The sequence below is a fragment of the Sturnus vulgaris genome, chromosome 21, assembly GCF_052056855.1.
Source record: "Sturnus vulgaris isolate bStuVul1 chromosome 21, bStuVul1.hap1, whole genome shotgun sequence".
Lineage (NCBI taxonomy): Eukaryota > Metazoa > Chordata > Aves > Passeriformes > Sturnidae > Sturnus > Sturnus vulgaris.
This window is the reverse complement of record NC_142263.1, coordinates 4,329,023-4,352,494: the sequence shown is the minus strand read 5'-3', so window position 1 is coordinate 4,352,494 and position 23,472 is coordinate 4,329,023. Positions and strand designations below refer to the sequence as shown.

The 23,472-nt window shown below is 43.5% G+C and overlaps 1 protein-coding gene across 4 annotated transcripts in view; it reads right to left on the bottom strand.

Annotated features, from left to right (window-relative positions):
* The window catches only part of FAM222B (family with sequence similarity 222 member B), a 36,379-nt gene that overhangs the window by 5,948 nt on the left and 6,959 nt on the right, over positions 1–23,472 (bottom strand). Inside the window, exons 1-2 of one of the 4 annotated variants that reach the window (XM_014876531.2) lie at positions 19,226–19,354; positions 4,358–4,485 (exon numbers count right to left, since the gene is read on the bottom strand). The exons of 1 other annotated variant lie outside the window; for it this stretch is intronic. In XM_014876531.2, coding sequence (XP_014732017.1) covers positions 4,358–4,439 — 82 coding nt within the window. In that variant the 5' untranslated portion in view covers positions 4,440–4,485; positions 19,226–19,354. Of the gene's footprint in view, positions 1–4,357; positions 4,486–19,225; positions 19,358–23,472 lie in introns of those variants that run through there. 2 more of the 4 variants (XM_014876530.2, XM_014876532.2) reach the window with 2 other exon arrangements.

Genomic DNA, 23,472 nt, shown 5'->3' with positions numbered 1-23,472 from the left:
GCAGCCATACAAGAGCACCCCAGCCCCATATGTGGCCCTCTGACCCAAGGAAATTTAATGCTCCAGCAAAGAGTTTGCTGCTCCCAGGCAAACAGCCCTTCCTCTTGAAAATCCACGCCTGACTCTTTCAAGCAAATTGCCTCCAAAAGATGAGTACCAGCCACTTCTCTCTTTGCATCCTGCAGCTCCCCGTTGTCACAGGTGAGGGAAAGCAGCTCTGCTTTAAGAGCTCTCGCTTTCAGAAAAGAAAGGTCAGAAAATGGAAAATAGAATGGATACCAAAAGAAAGGTTAATTATAGAAGTATTAAAAATATCTTTTGTGAAATAAGAAGCTTTATGAGCAGTTTGTGTTCCATCTCCAGCACAGCTCGTACCACGGCGCCAGTTATACCTGTACTCCCTGTGCTGTCCACACACTGGCACAGATCATCCCTTTCTCTTCATCAAAGGAAACAGTAACCCAAACATCCTCTCTGTGCACATCCCTGTACCTGTCTCTGCAGGCAGGTGGTTCATATCTGCCCTTTTGAGCGAGCTGCTGTGCTCCTAACAGAGAGGAGAGCCTCCGAATGGCATTTGCCAGTATTACCTTGCTTCAAAAGCCAAGGCCTTCATGAACTCTCAACCTTTATTTTTAGCATTGCCCATGCTCATTAAGATCTGTTTCTTCCCCAAGACATGACCCTGGCAACTCTGCATGAACCAGAGAACCAAAGGACAAAGAATCCCATACCTGTGTGTGTTATGTTTTATGTTATGCTTGCAGACACTGTCATATCTATTTTCAGATGAAAAATTAAGGAGATACTTCAAGACAACTCTGCCATCAAAATTTCTCAGCGTGGTTTACATTGCTATAACCAAATCAGCAAATTAAATATAAACACTACACAGACACACTGAATATTCTCTTATCCAATAATCTGTTTTTCTGTTACACATTAGTTTCAGGAAGCAGCTAAAACACGGGTGTTTGAACAGGCTGCAGCCATCAGTGAGACACACCTCTACTCCCAAACATGGAAGAACTCCTTCCTCTGAAAAATAACCTCTCAGTTAAACGAAACCCCAGCATCAAGTCTGGCACCCTACCAAAGGCAAACCATCTTTTAAATCCCTTGGATGGGATCTTCTGAACCCAACCACCCTACCAAACAGCACTGGTTTATGTACAGGTAAAATGATGCTCCTTTTACTCCAGGCTAACTCAGCCATGTTACTCAGGCCTGAAGGTGATGCATTTCTGAATGCCCCAATGTGCTTTGCTAGTAGTTCCACAGGCAAGATTCCATGACTGTAATAATTAAGGCAGTAAAATATTACGAGAAAGGCATTACACGGTGAACAAAAATCTGAATATCCCATACAAATACCCTACAAATCAATAAAGAACAAACAGTTCGGGTAACTAAGTGAATGGAAAACCTGCTAGAATGGTCTGGTATTTGAATATCATCATTTGTGTGCAAGAGCAAGAATTCCAGATCAGGCCATAATAAAAATGATGAGGCAACAGCAGAGGAAGAAGCTTCATTAGGAAAGCAATGGGATGAGCTCCAGGAAGCTCCCTAATGGTGAATGCAAGGCAGAATACCTTTATTGAAAAGTAATTATTTCTTGTTTATTATAAGGCAAAGCTGTGCATATGAGCAATTACCCCAATAAACTGATGAGCTGCAAGTTCACAACTCCTGCTAATCCTGTGGCAACCGATTCCTCTGGTCACACTCCTGGTCTCACCACTGGAGCTATTTTTGTCATGGAATGAGACAGATTTCCCTGCCTCACCTCAGCACTAATGGAACATCTTTTAAGTGCATTTCACATTAAGACTTTAAAACCCACTGCTTTTAAAAGCCGCCTATGGTTAAATTTTCATTATCATTAAACAGAATACAAACAGGCCTTCAGGATTGCTACCCTAACGAGAGCTCCTGCACTGGGACAAGCCAGAACCAGCTGTGCCCACCTTCTGCATAAAACCCTCAATTTCAGCAGTTTCTCTAAAGGGTTTACAAAAAGAACCCTCCCAAAAAGACTCAGTTTAGGTGATGATCCCATATTCAGTCCAATTTCCTTTTCTCTGATGTCCATTTCCACTAAAATACTTCTTAAGGAGCACCTTTCACTTGATTTTGCATCACTGTCACAGAAAAATGACCTTTTTTTCTGCCCAGAAGGTTTGGCACTGCTGCTATGTCCAATACCAGCTGCAGACACAGTCTGAACAATCTTGCCTCAAATATCCCAATTGATTAGTCCAAGTTTATACTGGAGTCACTGGGAGGAAGGTGAGAGTATCAATACTGGGCCAGTGAGAAATCCTCTGTGTGGAAAAGGATGAATTCCAGGGTTAGCCTGAACTCAAGCTGGAATTCAACAAAAAATACTGAAATTTGAAGTCCTTTAGTCATCAATTTTTAAAGGAATAAATATGTGCATATTAATCTACCAAACTCCTACTGCACAAACCACTTGAAAGAACAAGCCCCTTATTAGAGAATGAATATGGAAAAAAAATGTAATTGAGCTGATATGGATTTTTAAGCACTAATAAAAAGTCTGATCCAGAAAACTACACTTAAAAATTATTAATACAAACACTGTAAGTCTGAAGAAAGGCAATCCTGTGGAGTTCTGTAGCTCTTATAAAAGCAACAGCACTATTATTACAGCCTGCTTCCACCCCCCATCAAAAGTCACAAGTCACCGTTCATTAAAAAATGCTCATTAACTCAGCTCTGCCCTGGCCAGGGGCTGGGCTACTCATGCATCTCCAGCAGAAGAGAAATGCACCAATTAATCGTGCCCACATCTGCAGCAGGGCTGAGCGAGGTCTGTACCAGCAGCCTCATCTTCCATATAAATCAGAACAAACCCAACAGCTGAGCATTACCACTGCCAGCCCGTGCCTGCCAGCTACTTTATGTCCTAAATTCTTTGAAATGCAGTTCCCAAAGCTCTTCACTGAGCAGGACACAGCAATGCTTTCAGCACGTGGATCTGCAGATCTCTGAGAAACAGCATCAGGTACCATCAGGTGAGGAAAACTGCTCAACATACCAGCATGTTGCCTTGTAAAGCTGTAATTAGCAAATACCTGATTTATGCACAGCTGCCCTCACATGAACCTCAACATTTTGGTTTCAGAACTAAGCTCTGACAAAGAAATCTCACGCAATGCACAGACCTGGGTACATCCTCACCCCACAGGCTGTCAGCAGTGCTCACACAGGAAAGAGGAAAGACAAAGGAGGGGATGCCCGGTCTGATGCCATCACCAGTCCTTTGGTGAGTGAAGATTTTTATTGTCGCTGAGTGTCATTACAATTGCCAAGCCCATGGAGTCAGCAGAAGTGCTGTGGTGGGAGCTCAGGTGTGTATGTGAACCATGTCAGTCACTTCTGGCAGGCCCACTATCATGAGCAGGTCACCCTTAAGTGCAAAATTATCTTCTCTATTTATTTTCTGTAGCATCACAAGCCTCACTACATGAACAATTTAGCTACAAGTGGACTGTAAATCACTTGGGTTTAAAAGCAAACTGAGATCTCCCAATGCACATTTCAAATACAAGAGACAGGTCACAGCCCTAAGAACCAAGTACACAGATCTTACATAGAAACCTTGGCATTTCTGAAATTTCAGCTAAACAATCAATGTGCTACTTCAGTGATAAAGAGGAGAGACAGAGTAAGAGTTAAAAAACCTCTAGTCAGTAAATTTACATTCCCAAGCACAAGTTGTTCTTAAAATACCAGTACAACTATGAAAAAAATGACTGAAGTTATCAAAAAAGAATTATCAGAGCACTCTGCAGACATATTTTCAGAGGCACCAAAGAGACATCAGAAAGAAGACGGAAACTTTGAACTTTAGTAATTTGGGCTAGCTCACTAATATTTGCAGTATAAGCCCCAGGTATGTAGAGCAAGAGCTGCTGACCTCAAAAGGTTTGCATTAAACTGATCCAACTTTTATTGGTGTCTACGAGTAATTGCACGAAGGGAAACGAAAAAGACTGAGGAAAAAGTTGTGCTGAGAAGCAAATCAGCTGGCACACTTTTAGCACAAAACCTTTTCAGCAGAGAGGCACAAATCTCACAGGAACCTCACTTGCTGCATCCTGCTGTGGTTAAAATTAACCTTTGCAGAGCCAGGAACAGAGGAGCTGCACACATGTGAACCTCTACAGCCGTTTCTCAGAGCCTTTATTGACAGATGCCTTGAAGGCGTAACAAAAGAAAGATTCTACATTAAATAGATTTTTCCACTGTATCCTAAATGTTTATGTCCCAGCGGTACCAGAGCCAGATTTAACAGTTAACCACATCCTGCAGACAAAACATCACTCACATTTCTGAAGTCCAGTGTTCATCTGCGTGTAAGAAAGAAGCTGAAAGGAGAGGTCGCCTGGTCCTGGCAGACAGGCCAGCATGGCAGACAGGCACTAACACAACATGGGGCATTCACTCCTCTGCACACTGCAACAACAGAGAGACAATTCAAAGTTATAATACAAGGAGGAACAGAGAAAAGAAAGAGGCAAAGAGCCATCCCTGGGTGAAGGCCTGACCAAGCACAGATGCACAACCACTGCTCCAGTCCTGACTGCATCTCGTAATGGCAACGGAAATACTTCAGGAACTGGGTCATCTGCAGGGTTAAAACCAAAATAGCTGCCTCACTCTCTGCTGCTTGACACGCAGATAATAATCCATTGCTCTGTCCTCACATTTCAAAGGTGGTTGTTATGAATGGTAAAGAAACCACCATCACTCATTTCACTATGCTGAAATGCACTGGTATCCACCAAGGCGACTTCTCTGGAGAAACCCTGTCAACTGCTCTTTTGCATTTAACAAAAAGGCATGGCATGCATAAATTGAAGGCAAAGTATGCAGCACTCTGCCTTGTGGCAAGATTAAGCTGCATGCTACAGCTTGTAATTTCTGTGGTCCATTAGGCTGAAAGATGAATGGCTACACTTCCTTCATTTCAGCAGAGACTCGCTAACCCGAGCTGCTGTGGGGCAGACAACAGCAAGATGTGCACAAAGGGGCTGCAGAGGTGCCACCATCCTCTTCTGTTTGGTCCAGCATTTAAGAAATCAAACCTTGAAATAGAGCACTAAAGCTCTTTGTACAGAAACATGGCACAACTCCTCTCAAATCCCACCACTGCTGTGCAAAGAGAGATCCCAGCAACAAAGCTAGCTGGGGCTCAAAGTGTCCAATGTTACTAGAATTAGATTTAAGTCAGAACAAGATCCCTAGAGGCCATGTGGTCCAAGCCCCTGCTCAAATCCTGACTGCAGCACTTCAGAAATTTCTGGGAAATAGGGTGCCAGAACCAAGCCGGAGAAATCAGTAGTTTTTTTCTCCTTGTCCAGATGTCCACAAGCATCAGTGCTGCTATACAGAGCAAAACACCTATGGAACAGCTAGAAAGGCTTTGGGGCTTGTTATATGACCTCCAAAACATGGGAAGAGTTGAAGGATTCAATGCTTGTAAGCTGATTTAGTCTCAGTCATTGTTTCACAAACCCCAATTAAAACAACTGGGGAGGCATTCGAAGATCAAAGGAGGGGGAAGGAGAAAGCTCGAGCCCAGACATGAGAAGCCACATCCGCCAAAACGTCTCAGAAGCCACTTCTGCAAGAGTCTCACTGCTGAGACGGCACAAACAATGTGATGACAGCGATGTGGCACTGTCAGCACTGCCACCTTCATGCTCCAGAAACCTCCAACAGCACATTTCTGCAGAGACCTTTTAAAGACTCGAATGCAAAACCTCACCTCAGACCACCAGCACAGGTCAGACTGCCCATGGAACGCTGGCACCAACGGAGTGAACAGCGTGGACTCCAAGAATTCCTGCAGCACAGCAATTACTCACTGTGTACAGTTCATTAGCTCCATGTTTATGCATCTCCTCAGCTCAACACGCAAAGGTTAATTAAACCAACGGCCAAGAAATCTCATACAAATATTAATTTATGAGAGCTTCCACATCTTCACTGAGTGAGTGCTGTCCAAAGCTGAGTGTGGCTGACTGAGCCTGCTGGGTGCCACTGTGACTAACAAAAATAGTTTTGGGCACTGAATGCCAGTCTGACAATGCAGGCTGTTGCCCATTCACCCTTCCCAGGCAGAGTAACACAGACCTGGTGCCGTGAGAAACACACACACAACCTCACCAAGGTGCAGGGTTGATAGCACAGCCACCAACAGAGCACGTCTGGATCATTCTACATTTCATTCCTAGGAGACAGCAACAATCTGCACTGCCCAAAGTCCAAGATATGTAAAACCTTGTAAAATAAACCTAAACCTGGATTTTCTTCTGATTCTCTGAAGGAGATGGAATTCTTGGGAGTCTTTCAGAAATGATGACTGAAGACCTGTCACATCCACAATATCAAGGAATTGCTTGAGGAACTGAAAAGTTGTTCAACCTTTATAGATGAGATTCAGTCGTGACTGTGGATACACAACATTCAGTGAAACTTTGCAAACAGCTCGTGGGCAGCAGTTCCTCGTCCCAAATCATGCCCAGCAAGACTAAAAAGACAAAACAAGAATCCAGCTCCTTTTAATCAGAAGACAAAACCACTGTGAGTTGTCAGAGCTTTACCTGAGTAAGCAACAGAAACACTCACAGTCAGCAAGAAAAAAATAATAATTGTATTTTCCTTTTTTCCTCATTTCATCAACTTCAGAAGGTTGGCACAAACAAGACCTATTTCTCAGTGAAAAGCAGACAAACAAAATTAAGAGCCTTCACTGTAGACAGAAAAACAGATCACACTATTCCCACATTCATCTGAGCATCCACCTTTTACTCCAATAACGTCTGACGCCAACCAAGGATTCACTTCCCATCCCTGCAGGTCGAAGGAGGTCGGTGTCTAAAACATTATTTAATTGATGGCAAGTTTGTGTGCAGCCCTGAAAGAGCACAGCCATGCTCTGAGGGAGCAGCATTTCTGGCAGCAAGATGTGGGGAGGGTTTGCTCACCTGCTCCATCATTAACGCTCATTAGAGCCTGAACTGTGACGCTCTCAGAAAGCCTCTTGCTGAAGTGCCCCAGCGAGGTGCACACAGCAATAAACAGGATAATGGCACATTAGGAGAGAGAACAAGTGATTAGGAGTGGTCACAGCATTCACCTCGGAATAGCCAGGCTCCTGCTACATGACAGCAGTGCTTCCTTGAAGGTCAAAACATGTATTTACAGAAGCTTTAGCTCCAGTGTGGAGAGCAATGTTTTAGAGAGAGCTATAAAGGCAAGTTGTTCCCGCAGGCAGATAATCGTTTTAGGTAATGCCAAAGGTTCATAAAAGACTGAGGCTGCAATAATAATTTTAAAGGAAATACTGGACTTACAAAAATAATTTGAAGTGGAAACCTAATTCGAAATGGAAGCCTAAAATCGCTCTTTTAGCTTGATTTGCAGTAAACGAACTGATGACATCTAGGTCACTGCTGAGCATTAGAAAAAGAAATTCAGACTTGTATAGAAGTGCTGACCATAACTCCATTGCTGAATTTCTTATTATAATTAAAATCCTGCTTCAGTTTTTCTCCTCTATGAAATCAATACCAGTTTCCATAATCGAGGTCTCAGTATTTGAAAACAAACACATTTGAAATATCTTGACAAGCACCCCATTCGTTGTTTCTAGTTAGAAATTAATTAACATTTATTCCCTTTGAGATACGCAGCACCTGACTACTACTTTCTGACCTGACTCTTCCCCAGCATGAGCTGGCATGGACAAGTCCAAGCCACCACCAGCTAAAATGAACTGAAATCCCTCCTGTATTTGGGACTGAGGTGAGCACTACTGCCTGTCTCAGGATTGGCAGCTGGGCCCATCAGCACCTCTTGCTTGGGTTTATTACTTCTACTTAGTCCAGAACAGGAGATGAACTGAACTCGGCACATCAGGACTTCTCGCCAGCAGATCTGGCTCCATGGTGGTGACTTGTGTGGGCACCAGCACTTGCAAAGCTCCAGCCCCTCCAAGAATGAATAGTGTGCTACTTGGGGAACTGGAATGGAGAGGGTACCAGGGTCACTCACACTGTCACCTAAACCAGCCAGCTGCAAACTGGAGAGTGATCTGACCAGTAGGCTGTGGCACTCAGCCATGGAGGGCTGTGAACCATGAAAATCTCAGTTTTTAAACTGCATTTTAAACAGATTCTGTACACTGCCAAACTCAGCACAACGAGCTCTGTCTTGAAAATATATATATAAAAAAAAGATAAAGCATATCTCTAGAGGAAAACAATCATTAGATTGGAATAAATAAATAAATACCCCTCTTTGAAGTGATTTTAATCTAATCTGGCTGCGGGATATAATCTTAACAGCACACATACTGCAGGATGCTCCACAAAATAGCAGGTTTAGACATGCGAACAGATTTTTTTTCTCCTAAGATTTATTAATAATTAAATCAAAGCATGTTAAGCTTAAGAGGGATTTGCAGTGCTTGGGATTTGAGGGTAATTGGCACATCTTCACAACGACTATTACATCCAGCCTTACTTGCATATCAGGATGCTTTTTGGTGCAGGCAGCACAGTCTCCCCTGTCACCACAAGGCTCATCAGGATGGAAGAACTCACATCCACCCACTGCCCAGGGACACCCCTGCAGAGCTAGGAATCAGTTCCAGCAGAACTTACCACAATATTGCCTTTCTTAACCTAAAAATGTAACATTTGCTGAATTATATTCAACCTTTAGTATTTATTGCCTCTGTGCTTCTCAGATCAAGGGTACTTCAACCGAGAGTAAAACCTAGATGTAAAGCAACTACTAGGAAATTTCTATCACAGTTTCATCATCACATAAATGGACCAGGTATTGCCAAGTTTTTAGATACACCAACCTCTGAAGTTCCTGAGAGGATTTACAGGGTGAGAACACAAAGGAAACAACTCCCCACAAACCACCCTGCCCACTGAAACATGGGAAACTGAGCCGGTTTAGAGGAAAGCAAGCCAGTGAAGTCTAAAGTTAGGTTCCTGAAAGTAAACAGGCATGTTTGAAATTCCACGATTAACTGCGGGCTTGTTCACAAACCCCGGGGCCAGGAGGAAGCGGGAGCATCCACCCACACACACACACAGAAAAAAAAGCTCCACACTATTCCAAGTTTCCAGCACCCTGGGGTCCCGAAAGCCTCAGTGTGAGGGTTGTTAAAGGCTGGTGGCTGCTCTGCCTTGCTTCTCCCCTGCTCTTTAGTCACAAGGTAGTTCCATGAAGTTCCATATCCACTGTGAAGTTCCAGAGCCATGGGCGGGATTCACGGCAACCCCCCGAGCGCACGCAGCACATGCCAAGTTCAGAACACATCAATGCTGCAGGCAACAACAAAAACTAACTGGGGCTGTGAAGTTTCTTTGGTACAAATGTCTGCAAGAGCTTGCCAGGAAACGTAATTGAATCCTGGCCAATTTTCATGCTCCGAGGGAAACTCAGTGTCTCATTTACCCCCTGGCAGGCTGCTCAACACCAAGGAGAATAATTCCTTTTCCCTCTCCCGAAGTAACCTAAAATGTAGGGATTTCAAAGACTTGTTCATGTCAACGGCAGACATTGAACCCTCCTGCCAACCTCAGCATTCAATACAACTCCTTCCAGGCAGCCGTGCTTTGCTTGACAGTGTCTAGACCCATCCTGCAGGCTTCCTGCCTTCTTCCAGCTCTAAAACTGCCCTTTATTCTTGGGCACTTACCAGAATGGTCCTTTCCCAGGACTGCTGAAGAGCCAGAGATAAATCTTAGCGTTTCCTGGAAGAAAATTACCAAACTAGCACTGTATTCATCACCGGCTGGTATCACATCCTCTTAATGCTTTATAAATGGAAAACTGAGAAAAAAGAGGGCAGAGAAGTTGCCCTCTGAAATGGCAATAAATCACAATAGCATCGAGTGGACTTGGGGATAAATAAATAGGAAACTGAACAATAGAAATTCGCCTTTTGTAGCAGGGGGAGTGCACTGTCAGCACCTGCCAGCACAGGACCTTTGGCTTTCTGCATTCAGGTGGACCTTTTGTGGAACCCTTGCAACAGTTTCGATCAAAATCAATTTTTGCTTCTTGCCATTTAATTAACTATGATTTTGCTTGTAAACCACGTCACCTTTTAGGCTGACCTCCATTTATAATGTTACTCAGGCAACAAAATTGGTTTGGTGGGGAAGGCAGAGAGAATTTAAATGCAGCCATAGCACAGCTCTGCTCCTCTCTCTGAGCTGGGATGGCAACGCCCAACAGGGAATGAAAGGAAGCAGCTTTGGGATAACAGCACTTAAATGGAATATTGCTCATATCACACTCCTCATGCCCAAAGGCTACTACTGAAAGGCTTCCAGGTGAGCAATTTGGAACAGGATGCAGTGTACTAAAAAAAAGCCAAGGAGGCAGCTCTCGGCTTCAGGTATTGCCACGTGTGACATCAGCTCCATCAAATTCACTCCTCGGATAAAGCAGCAGCCAGCCCAAGGTTATGATCTTAGAGTTTAAAAAGCCTTTTTTTAGGTCTGTCCCAAGAGATTATTTTAAAACACAGTACTGTGCATCTGCTGAGGAGTAGAACAGTTGGCTTTAATTGTAAGATGGATTTTTACATAGCTTCTGACCTTTCATCTAATTGAGGCCCGAAGAAGAAAAAAAAAAAAGAGGAAAAGCTATACGTCACTTCAGTTATTAAAATCCATCAAGCTCAGACTTTAGCCTTGGGATAACCACAGCCAAAAAATTGACTTGCAAGTAATTATCACTGCTATCTGCAATAAAAGTTAATTGGACATAATTGAACTAAAGCCCTAATCTGAATGAAGCTGTTGCTGGCAAGAAGCCTGCTCCTGCCTGCACTCTGCAAATGGAACTGCTAGCAGGAAAATGGACAAACACGAGGCTGCTTTACTGTCTGCCCACTGCAAATCAGAGCAGTTCTACAAACAGCTCGTTAGCTGGGCCAAGATAAAGCCATTATGAGGGCCCGTCCTCACCAAACACACCCTTCAACTACACCCAAACAGGGCGATGGCGCAGAGTTTCAAAAAACAAGTTTCAGTTTTATAGACCTCTTAATTACACGCACTGAAACATAAGATACACGTCACCAGACGCTGGTTTTATCAGCCCCTGAACGCTGTCAATACCAGTACAAATAATGTACTTTTTGAGCACGTAAAGATACTGACTCAAAAGGTTTTCAGTGCTGGTAATTTACCACCTTCATGCAGTTCAATAGCCTTTCCTGTTGTAGGACCAGCTTCTTTCATCTCTGCAGCAGAGCAGACAATTAGCTGCTTTCTGTGCTCAGCCCATGCAGGTGGCTGGGGGAAGGGAGTGTTCAACTCAATTCCTGCTGATTTGTCCATTTATATTTTGCATTTTTGTTAACTAACAGACCAGAAAGCGATCATCAAACCCCATGCTACTCCACAACTTCTTTACCATTTTAATTATTAACACTCTGTCCTTCACCAAAGCATATCGAAGCACTTAACAAACATTACTGAACCCACATAACCACTCTGACACAGGCAAAAATTGCACACGACTCCTTTTACAGTTGGCTTCACGTTTTTTTACCATATTTATGATAGAACAGTGGTCTCCTGATGATGGACTAGTCTATGACAGGAGCCATGGAGGGAAGTATCTGGCTCACCACAGGTTCCTGACATAATTTTGGATGAAGCATTTAATCACCTGATGCCATGGTCATTCTTTGTTTAAAGGACAACAGTGGGTGACAGTTTTCTACCTGAAGTTTTTTTTCACTGAAGACTGTGACGACAAATGAAACTGCAGAGCATTTAACACCACCTTGACTTCTCACATCAGGCTTACAAGGTCAAGGTCTGGGCAGTCTCCTGGGGACAAATGGACACACATCACCTTTCCCCATCCTGAGCACCACTTGCTCACCTCTGCTCCTCTGCACCTTCACAGCTCAGAACAGAACTTCTTAGCTCAAGAAAGCTGCAACGAAGAACCAGAGGCATCAATTCCCCTTCATGACCCAAATCAGTGGCTTACTTTACTTTGCTCAAAGCCCTCACCTCTTTTTAAGAGTATTTTTAGATTTAACTCTGTATTCTGCAACGTGGCAGGAGCTGACAGACAACACAGGCATAAAGTAGGTCTTGCCAGGTGTTGCAGGCCACTTCTAAAGTGAAGGAAAGATGTAGAAAAGACAAGTCAGGACGATTGTAGGGCTTGGCCAAAGCTTCAAATGAAGATTTCTGGCTGTGCTTGAAACACAAATAATAGTGGTCAGTTGTGAGACAGATGAGATACTACTTTTACCATGGGAACATATGCAAGAAATAGGAAAATCGACCTGCCTGAAGTCAAAAGCAATTTGAATAACTTTGTATCTGCCTCCTCTCAATTTTGACTACGCTAAAGCACTCTGACCTTTAATTAATTTCTTTCTCCTTTTATATGGTAACTTCCAACTTCCAATTTTTCATGCTGTACTGCTGAGAAAAACAGGGATGAAGCCACAGCCTGGAATGTATCCTTGCTATGTTCATGGGTGCATAAGGCTCCATGGATATTTAGGGAGGAAGCAAAAGATGTTACAGTTGAACCACAGCAGCTAAGAGCACAGGCCAGGTAAACACGGCATTGCCATCAAAATAACTTGCCCTGGATATGAGGCTTACATTTTTATTTTCAAAATGCAAAACAGGCTCCCTACCCACTGCTGTAACATTCACAAAAGATCCCATTTTCCTCAACAAGATATTGTCAGGCACAAACAAACATTCCTTCCTCCAAAGCACCCATTATCCTCGGGGCAAACTAAACCCAACTTCTTCCTACATGCTCGAGCAGCATCTCCAACATCAGAGCAGCTCTGAAATATGGAACAAGACTTACAGACACGAGCGTGCCTGTTCTCATGTGAACATGAGGAAAAATTAAGATTAGTTGAGATGACTTCCATCCAAAGGAAACCCAGAACAGCCCAGCCTCTACCAAACTACAGGATGCTGCTCACACATACCCACTGGAGGTACCATGCATTCCCACCAACAGACATTCTCCATCCTTTATGCAACTTCCTTCTGCGTCCAAGTGATAAGAAACCAAAATACACATTGACCCCTTTCCCATAGAGGACAGTCTGCAGTTATAACCTCAACATCCTCAGCAGGAACAGGGTTATGTACAGCTTTCCTACATGTTCCATGTGTGGGAGAAGCACAAGGTTGTAATTCTGGGCCTTACTTCACCACACAGGACATGCAAGAATTGTGAGCTTCCTCATGCCACTCTCGGGCAGAATTCCTCCCTCTCAGCTTTCTTGCTTTCCCAGATCTGAAAAGGAAGTTTTTCTTACATACAGCAAACAGCTGCCTAGGCAAAGGGGAAAGGAAACATGAAACAGTTCCCTCTCCTGTGGCTGCTTCACAAAGATCTTCATTTTCATATCTCCCCTCACTCCACACTTACTCTGTAAAAGCCCTGAATTAAAATCTTAATCATGACTTACAGAAATCCTTGTGGCTGCACATGACAGAGGGAAGACAGTTTTTCCTTCTGAAATATCGTTAGAAGTTGCGGATTACGACAGTTCCTGGGTAGGAAAGCAGCTATCTTTCCCTGTTTATTACAAGCTGATTATTCTAAAAAAAAAATAAAATTCAGAGCTAACTCTGAACAAATTTTACCTCTATTCAACAGACAAACAACAGAGCAGACATTTGTTAGCTATTGAAAAATATGTTTTGAGTCCTGTTTTAAAAATAGATCCACTTGAAAATGAGAAATATTTGCAAATAAGATGAGGCAGAATGCATTATACTTCGTAACAAAAGAAAAACCGAACTTGTATATAAATGAATAAAAATAGGAAGTGACTCACTTTTGGACCAGGTGTGCTGGTGGTGTGTGAACATGGGCTCACAGGGAGGATGGATTTTGGTTTGCATTGGTCATACATGGGAACCATTCTGACCTGTACAATCACACTGACAGTTTGGTTTAGTATTTTTCTCTCAGGACACTGAATTATGGTCCCACACGTGGTGAAATTTTAACAGCCCATTTACAGAGCCAGCAGTGAAAAATACATTTTTAAGATCCAAAACTGGAAATCTGTCTGACTGTGCACAGCAACAGAGCTTCCTGCTGGACCATGAACACATCACCTCTTGGATACACATCTTATCATTTGTAAGGGCAAGATAAGACCTCCTTCTGTAGTTGGAGATACCATGCAGCCAGCTGCAAAGATGAAAAGCATTTTAAGAACCTCAAACAGAAGCTGCAACACACGTATAAAACACCCACCAGCAGAAAATAGAAGCCATCAGGTGAATACCAAAGAGCTGGACCAGACACTTGGGATGGTGTTTTCCTGTCAGCCTTCACAACAAGGTGCTGGTGTCCTGCTGGCTCGTCCTGACACAGATTTAATGTCCTTATCAATCTCTCAAGAAACTCAAAGGCCACTTCATAACAGCTCCATAGAAGAAAGGACAAGAAATACATTAGCTGTGAGCTACTGTAAAAAGTCTCTGCTATTCTCACTGCTTTCCTGAGAAGCCAAAAATGGCCACTTGCACAGCTGGCAGTTCAAAACAGCCACAGGGAAAGCAACACGAAAGTGCAAGGTGCCTTCAAAGCCTCTGCACACCACAAGCACCAGAGGTTTTTGTCTGAAGACCTGATGAAACACTTCAGCACAATCTCACCTGACTCCTTCAGCAGCTGCCAACATGCCACCTTTACCTGAAGTTTATATTCATAAAAGATTTTTCACAGAAAGTTTTACTGACTACAGGATGTTTTTGTTTGCTTTTGTGCATCTTTCCTCCTCAATACTTGCCTTTTCCTTTATGAAAAAAAAAAACCCCAACACACACAGAGCAATACATAAATTGTACAGGCAGGACACAGAGGGAACTGAAACTGTACCTCAGGCAGGGAGATCCCTTTGCATGACAAACACAACGTGGCTGTGTGGGAGAAGAGAACAAACACTGCTGCTGCAGCCTGCACCTCAACAGCAGACAGAGCACAAAGCTGCCTGCACAAAGGTGAGCTCCTGGTAACCCATCTCCAACAGCCCTGACCTCCACTGTGCATTTCCCACTAAAAGTATCCCCAGGTTTTAATTTCCAATTTGTCTTTCCAGCCACGGAATTGCTACAGTCAACAAATCCAAAAAGGTAAATTTTTCTACCTTCAATTAACCGCATTAGCGGTGTTTATAACTACGTGATTGATAAATGCTCTACAGAAGCCGTAATTAATGTATTTTTTCCTTGGAACACACACCGAACCCCTTGGCGCTCAGACACTTAATGAAAAGCAATTTATCAACTTGCTTTGAACAGCTGAATCTGACTCCTTAATGCAGAGAAGTAACACACTTTCCTTTAAGCACCACCACTCCGAGAAAGGAATGCGCACCGCGACATTCCGAATGCCATCAGCCACGGCTGGGATTTTGATCGGGATGACAGCGACCAGAGCGCTCATCTCCCTGGGTATGATTCAGTCTGGCTTAACTGGGATCCTTTCCTCCCGGGATGCAGTTGAGCAGGAGATTTGTGCAGATGTGCTTTTGCAGGATGGGGGGGATCGGGAGCGCCTCTTGAGGACACGGGACAAAGTTCCAAATTCTCCCATGCCTGGCACGCACGCGTCGGGAAGCGGCAGCAGCAGCTCCGAGTATTTCAGCACGGACATGTGTTTAGCTGCTCACAAAGCAGACAAAAATAAAGTGCTTACAGAGTGTTTGAATGCTAATTTCTCAAATTGAGCATTGCTTTGTATAGTTGACATATGCAAAAAAAAAAAAAAAAAAAAAAAAGGGGAAAAAAGAAGCATTTAAGAGGAAAAGTCTGACATCACAGAATATTTTATGTTGGTATTAACCACTGGAGGGGATTAACCAACCTTCAAAAAAACCTAAAATCTAAACTCTCATTTCTGAGAGTATAGGCTAGAGATTTCCAGTATAGGAACTGGTCTGTACTCCATGTGGCAGACTGAACGTAAGGATTACATATTTCCATTGCACATGTAAGTCTGTTTCCCATTCCTGCAGGGTCCTGCTCTCTTCCATTTGCCTTTTGATGAAGATAAAAGCTAATGCAGATTGCAACTGCTGATACAGAGAAAGGCGCAAGACACGGCGAGCCTTTGGACTAAGGAAAAAAGGGACTCAGGTCCAGACTGCTCGAGCACGTCAAGAGATTGTCTTTGAAACCATAAAACTAGAAATGAAAGCACTGCGTTTTTATTTGATTTGATCAAAGAGACTAGAAAGGAGGGGGAGAAAAATCACATCTTATAGATGCAGGGTAGCATTTAACTACTTCACACACGATGTGGGACCAGCTGATCTCATACAGATATGAATCTGGAGAAAAAACAAAGAGGTAAAGTCACTCCAGCTCTGCAGACACTGCCTGCACAGATCATTGCTCCAGGCTCTGCAAAGAGCAACAGGAACCTGTTTCAAAGCCAGAAAGCCACTGGAAGCACATACCCAGCCCTCGCCACAGGCACAGGTTTCCAGTCTCCACTGAAGAGCAGAAGAGTGAGCTCCTGTCAAATCACAGAAAATAGGCTCTGAATGTAATGGCTACTTGAATAAATCACTGATGACTCCCTGTTCCAGTGCTCTGACTGTGGGATAGCAGCACACCGTGGCAATCTTCCCAAGGAGGGCTTTGGACTGCAAGCTGCAAAGGGACAAAACTGAAATTCTCGAAGGGAGCATCTGCTCCAGCACGTGCTTGGCACCAGGAGAACGAGGCTCTGCAGAAGTACAAATGGCACTACAGGTAGCAGCTCTGCAGATCCCAAATTGCAGCATGGAAAAAACAGATACCTATCGCTGCCACATTCCCTAAGAGAACAGATTTTAAGTATCTGCTCATGGAAATTTCTAACTGCAGAAGGCGAAGCATTTAGATTGCCTCTGGGCTGAAACCATCTAGGTCTTTGCTTTTCACTAAAAATTAAGCAGAAGTCATTTTAACGAGGCAGGCAGACAACAGCCTTGCACAGGAGATCAAAAAGCTCTCCAGATGTTTATTTTAAATGAAATTCAGAAGCTAGTATAAACCAGATTTTAAACACTGAATAATCCTTACCATAATTTGCATGAGAAAAACAGGCAAAAAGTTCCATCCTACTGCTCTGAAACTCTCCAGGAACATGCAGGGCTGGATTTTGTTCCTAGACTCTTCAGATAAGAATATGAAATATGAACAACTCCACATTGCAATCTGATGGCTGTTAAGAATGTTTTCCCCCCTGTGCTGTACACTTGGATGCTCAACACATACACACAGGGGCATCCCATGTGAAGGAAGTCTCTGACCTTCCTCACCAAGACTGTGTGAAATTACGGATTGAAAAGTGTCTAAAAATGTCAGTCCTAAATCTTGAACTTCTTGTCCTCCTCTTGCTACTTTCACTGAATGCCTCCTGATTGTGCAAAAGCAGAATATTCAGGCGTCAATCTAAGTAGTTTGGGTGTTACGCTGACAATGTCTCCGGAGAGGGGAAGAGAAGAGAGGACAGATTTCCAATAGCTCAGACACTTCCCTGGAAGCAAAGCTGCTACACAGCAAAGGAGATAAATAAAGAGGGAAAGTAACACACCAGAGAACTTTCACCAAGGTCATGTCAGGATGCTGAACGCTCCCCATCTGCAGGGGAAGATTTAGATGCCTGTTCCACCACACATTTCCACTCCCCTGTTGGCAACAACAGCCCTCATTAAACCAAACCGGTTCTAACCATGAAAGAAAGGACATTGGGAAGATGATATTAGCCAACAAATGAAAAGGAAAACCCAACTGAGGCAGTTCTGGATGGGTGCCTTCTGCAGCAAAATACAGCACCATGGCACTTGCAGAGAGCCCCTGCACAACCTGGGAATGGGCAGCACAGGCTATCCCAGCCAAAAGGATGGACAGCTCTGCTCTGACCAATACAAACAGCTTCTGATTCTGCACCCATTCACCCACAGCAGAACAGGGATCCTATCAGGAACGGGAGCTTCTAGGACTTTGCTGCTGCACAGGGTGACCTACAGGTTGCAGTCCCTCTTTGCTTTGCAATCAGGGCTGTGGCAGAACTCTGCAGACAAACCCTACCATGAAACAACAGCCCTGCCCCCCAAATATTGTATCAGTTACTGCTGCGCCCTTAACAAGAGTGTTTCTTGCCCGTTTCAGCAATCTGAAAGACACGCTGGGCAAAATTTCAAGCTATGACAAAGTGATCTTATCACTTCTGTGCTGTTCTCGCTACACAAGCCCCTGATTCAGCAGCACGTAATAAAATCTTCATTTGCATGAAAAGCACTCTCTGATCACAAAGTCTTCTGTTCCACAGCCCTCTTCCCATCCACAGCCTAGAGATGCAAGCACCACTGTCATTTTGTGACTGAGGTGGAATATTTTATTTATGTTTTATTTGGAGAAGCTCTCAATGTTTCAATGCCATCTTTTCCTAAAAAAACCCAGGATTTCTGAGTAACACAAAAGCTGCACACATCCCAACTATGCAAGTACTGCAAAGTTCACTCACTACGCTCACATCTGTATTTTTAATAACTGTGTTATGTGAAGGACATTTTGTATCAGCACAAGGTGACCATGAACAGTTGTAAAATGCCTTTTGTATTCAACAAGTCCAGCCTTTTCCAGTTTGCCTTTAGAATGCTTGGTGTCATGACACACAGCACTCACAGGATGTATTTCAAAGGAAAGGAAGGTGTAGCCATGCAAAGAACAATGCACTGCCCGCAACAAGATTAATCGCCGTCATGGGAAACCAATAAAAGCAAGTATCTTGTTATCTTTCTTTACAAAGGGACTGTTAAAGCTTAACTATATTAGGAAACTTTTTCCTTTGGACTAAACCGTGAGCCTAATGTATGTAGGCATCCCACATGCCAGCATATGCGATTAATTGGCTCTCGCCTGACGCCGCGGGAGAAAGTCCAATGTTCCAGAGGCAGCGTGGAGCTTTCACAAAACCAGCCTGTGCCCTCTCCTGACTACAGCTCTCTCTCACCAAGGCCAGCCCCAGCTCCCTGTCCCATGCAGGTGACACCACCTCCCATTTCCACCTGTTAACCATGTCCCACGTACGCACCCCAACATCACACCCGGCTCCGAGCGAACTCAGCCAAAAGCAGAAATACCTTTCATCACGTCAGCAGTGCGGTCCCCATTTAGAAACGCTTTCTTTCACGTTAAATCCAGTGCCAAAACGTGGTGGTGTGGGCTGTGCTGATCCAGAAACGGTGCTAAGGATGCTGCTGCCTCCTGTCTATCACCGCACGCCTCATCTCGCGCATGGCCAGGCAGTGACGGCCCTGCGACAACAGGCACTTTAAATTGGGCAGCTCAGCAGCACATGTACACTGAATTTTTGAACAAGCTATTCTAAGCTGCTTTGCTAGCAATTTCTGGCCTGTGCAGTTTGAAAGCGCACGGTTCTGGCCCTCACAAAGAGCAGACCTGTAAATGACATCTTGAGGATTAAGCTGATTGAGATGCAATTTGCCTAGCAACCATTCATTAAGCAGAGTTCAGAAACAGGCCAGCAATCTATTCCACCTCCTTATCTGAGCAGTAAACAGATAACAGTCTCTACTGTGTCCTCCATGCTACAGTTCAGACACATTGTAAACAGATTTTTCAGAAGTTTAAACTCCTACAGTAAATCTCTGAGAACAATCCTGCTCTCCAAACACGAGTGATTTGGCTTCACCAAGTGTCTTACAAGCGAGAAACAGCTCTGGAAGGAGGGTAATGCAAATCAAATTGTGAATGCATTTGCAGTTCCTGTGCCTCCAATATTTTCTCACATCAAGCACTAAGAGCCCATCCCAGTCGTTAAAAAAAATTGTTTAAAAAAATCTTAATCACACAAGCATTTGGCATTGCTATTCTGATCACTGGAAAAAAACTCAATAAAAATCTTATTCCCTTCCTTCATCTTCTGCAAGGAATCGATTGACACTTCCAAAGTCTTTGATAAAGGCTCCCGTGCTTCAGAGAAGAAAACAAAAGTCACGTCCTCCCTCCCATTAAGCATTTTTTCCTCATAAAATAAGCAAGACAACGTAAACGTCATGAGTGGAAATCAAACCAGCTATTTCAGCTCGAAAATTTCAGCTGAAAAGATTAAGCAAAATCATGATTTTGCATAATTGTTTCCCTGCAAGAAACATCTGATAATATCCCATTCTGCTCCAAAATTAAACAACAAAGATTAGCACGGACGTATTTAAGACCATATACCTGAATGGTTTGCCTTTGGTGCACAGTTCTTCTGGGAAATCACTGTGACATACAGCATGCTATTACAATTAAATATGCAAGAAAGAAGAATTAAACTGACTATGAATAATTAATACCCTACAACACTACTTCATAAGGAAAAGTCTGGCTGAATATTCCCGCAGATGAGATATACCCAAACACGAGGCACAGCAGAGCTGGCAGCTTTACTTTTATGATGGGGTTTAAAACACCAAGTAACTTTATGGCTGCTGCTCAATTCTAGAGGAGGTGCCAGCCATCCAAGCCTTCTCCTGCTGGATTCCCACCCAGCTTCAGAAAAATGGGATAAATGCAACTGTTGCAATAGTTGCTCCACTGCTCATCTGTGTCCCAGAGGTAAAAGGCTTCCCAAACACTTTCCATTAAAAGGTATAAAGCAATTATCTGACATCCCAGTAGGGAGAATAAAGCAAATATGATGCAACAATTACTTAGGTGATAAGATCAGGCTAAGGTTGTGAGAAAAAACAATTAAAAAAGGTTGCAAGAGCTAAGGAATGCAGCTTACTTTCCCAGAATCTCTCTTAAGGACAAAGATACCATCAGTTCCAAAAGTCGACCTTCCTGTTTCGAGTTTACTGTTCTGGAGGCTGTAGAACATCAACTGTAGCAAAGCTGAAAAGGGCAATTAAAAATATGCTTTTTCTTGCACAACATCACCCCTAAGTTGCACAGATTAGTATTTACTGAAGTCCTTGTAAAACTGATATCCAACTGTGGCATTTTCCATCAGGCTCCAGTCGGGTCAGCACAGTGGTAATTGGCACAAATATATTTGTTGCACATTTTTAGCTAGAAATGCCCCGTTCCTTTCTGTTTATCCATGCATGGCAAACCCAACACCCTTTTTGGAGAGAGAGATTTGAAATCCAACCAACACTTGTGATCACTGAGGTGGAACATGGCACTGCTACTGCAATGGCTGAAGGTGACAGCATCCCTCTGCTCCGAGCCCCATATTGCTCCAGGAGGATCTGGTTCCTGCAGGATCCAACACTCCAAAGCAAACATGAGCTGAGGGTCTTTCTGGGCACAGGCAAAGCCATGTTCGAAGTATACTGGCTTAATATTAATTTTCTATTAAAAATTAATAGGATTAAATGAAGCTTGCAAGCCTATGGGCACCAAGGCAGTTTTTTAGCGGATTTGCCTGGAGGAGCAGGATGTGAGGGATGGGCTGCAGAGTTCCTGCAGGATGCAGGATCCATGTGGCTCCTGGGGGAAACAGGGGGCTCTTCCCCACATCCCCTGAGGGACCCTGGGATCCATCAGTGCTGTGTCACCCTGTCCTCCTGCCCAGAAACTGGTGGGGAAGATGAAACCCTGATTAGATCCTGGTGAAAACCGTGGTGTCTTCCCACCTGACATCCAGCCTCCAATCCTCACCCATGTGCCCCTTTTCCACTTCCCAGAATGAACTCCCTCGCCAACAAGAACCCTGCAAATACCCGGAGTTTACATAAGCTTAACCTTCAGTCCCTATTACTGTTAACAGAATAGGAAAAAATTAACCATGGTGCAAGTAAAAAGACTGTATCTGCATTTCTAATGATACAACAAAACACACCACGTGGCAGTATTTCCAAGCACCTTGCTGGGAATAAAATAGCCAATGGACTGAGGCTTCCATTTGGAGTGGTGGATGCAAGAGCAACCAGCACTGAGGCTGTCAGAGTTAAGGGATGAGGACACGAGAATTAAGGGAAGCGAAGTGACATGTGTGAATGATGATAATAAAAATGTTAATAATTAGGAAAACAGTCACCTTAAAAATTTAAAATTTCATGATCTCGCCTACTTTTTAATGGCTTAGCCTACTTTTTCCAACCTAATTTGCATGATCAAAATAGGCCTCCTGCCAGGAAGCATTAAAATGGCAGCCCCCCATCGAGACAAAACTCCCTTCACCATACGAGACTGAAGGACTAATAACTATTCCTAAAAACATTTTAAATCCATTAACGTTGTTTAGCAAACACTTATTTAGAATTAGTGCCGCTATCAGAATTTGATTGTGCTCTGCTAAAGTGTTTTATAAAAGCCTTTGAGGGAGGAGCAGGTCCCTCCCAAACACCTGTGCTGTCTCCAACCCTCTCCAAAAAGCTGAGCCCCCTCACGCTCCTGAACGTTTTCCATCCCAAAATCCCAAAGCATTCTCCAAGATCAACCAGACAATTCCCAACAGCTCTGCAGAGGGCCAGGCTGGGCAGTTGGAAGGACCCTCCAAGATGCTCAGAGCAGCCAGACCAGAGTACACCATCCCCACCAACCTCTACACTCAGCAATTAATTCTATACACCAAAAAAACCCCAGGTTAGTACAAAATATAAACCTCAATATTACTGATGTACTGAAGATTTGGATTATAGTAGAAATATATGGTGGTTTATACAAATTTGTCCGAGCTGTGTGTTATCCTTTCAGTGCCATCTGCACAAAACCAGTTTTATCTAAGCACTGGATACTAAAATAAATCATTTTCTCCATATCTATGATCTTGTTGGAGACAGACACCACAAACCTGAGAGCTGGCGAGTGCAGGCTTGTCTAGTCACAAATAAAATTACATCCACATCAATATGATTTCTTTTTAATAAAAAAATAAGGCAAACCAGGCTCTTCATATCAAAACAGACTCAGCCAGAATCCTCCATGCCTACAGAAGACATCATGTACAGTGTGAAATTGTCAGAATAAAACCTGGATTGGCACTGTCATTTCCCCTAATAAGAAATACCACTACCAAGAGACACATTTTAATTGCCACACGTAATGAAAAGTACCTGCTCATTCTCCACTTGCTGTATTTACTGGTATTTAAATTCAGGACTACAAGTCTTGGCAGGATATTTTCTGGTGTCTTTAGTTTTTTGGCGTGTCCATGCCCCAGCAGATTTTTAAGAGTGAATTTGGCTCTCCAGTCCAACACAAATGACCCATCTCTGTCTGTGCATGAACGAGGTTCTTGGGCTGCACTTCTCAAAGCATCCCTTGTGAGCAGGGACCTTGCAGTAATTAGCACAATCTGATACTGGAAACTCAGCTAATTCTAGCATCAATCCCTCAGGACAGCACAGCCCATGATTTGAGAAACGTTCAT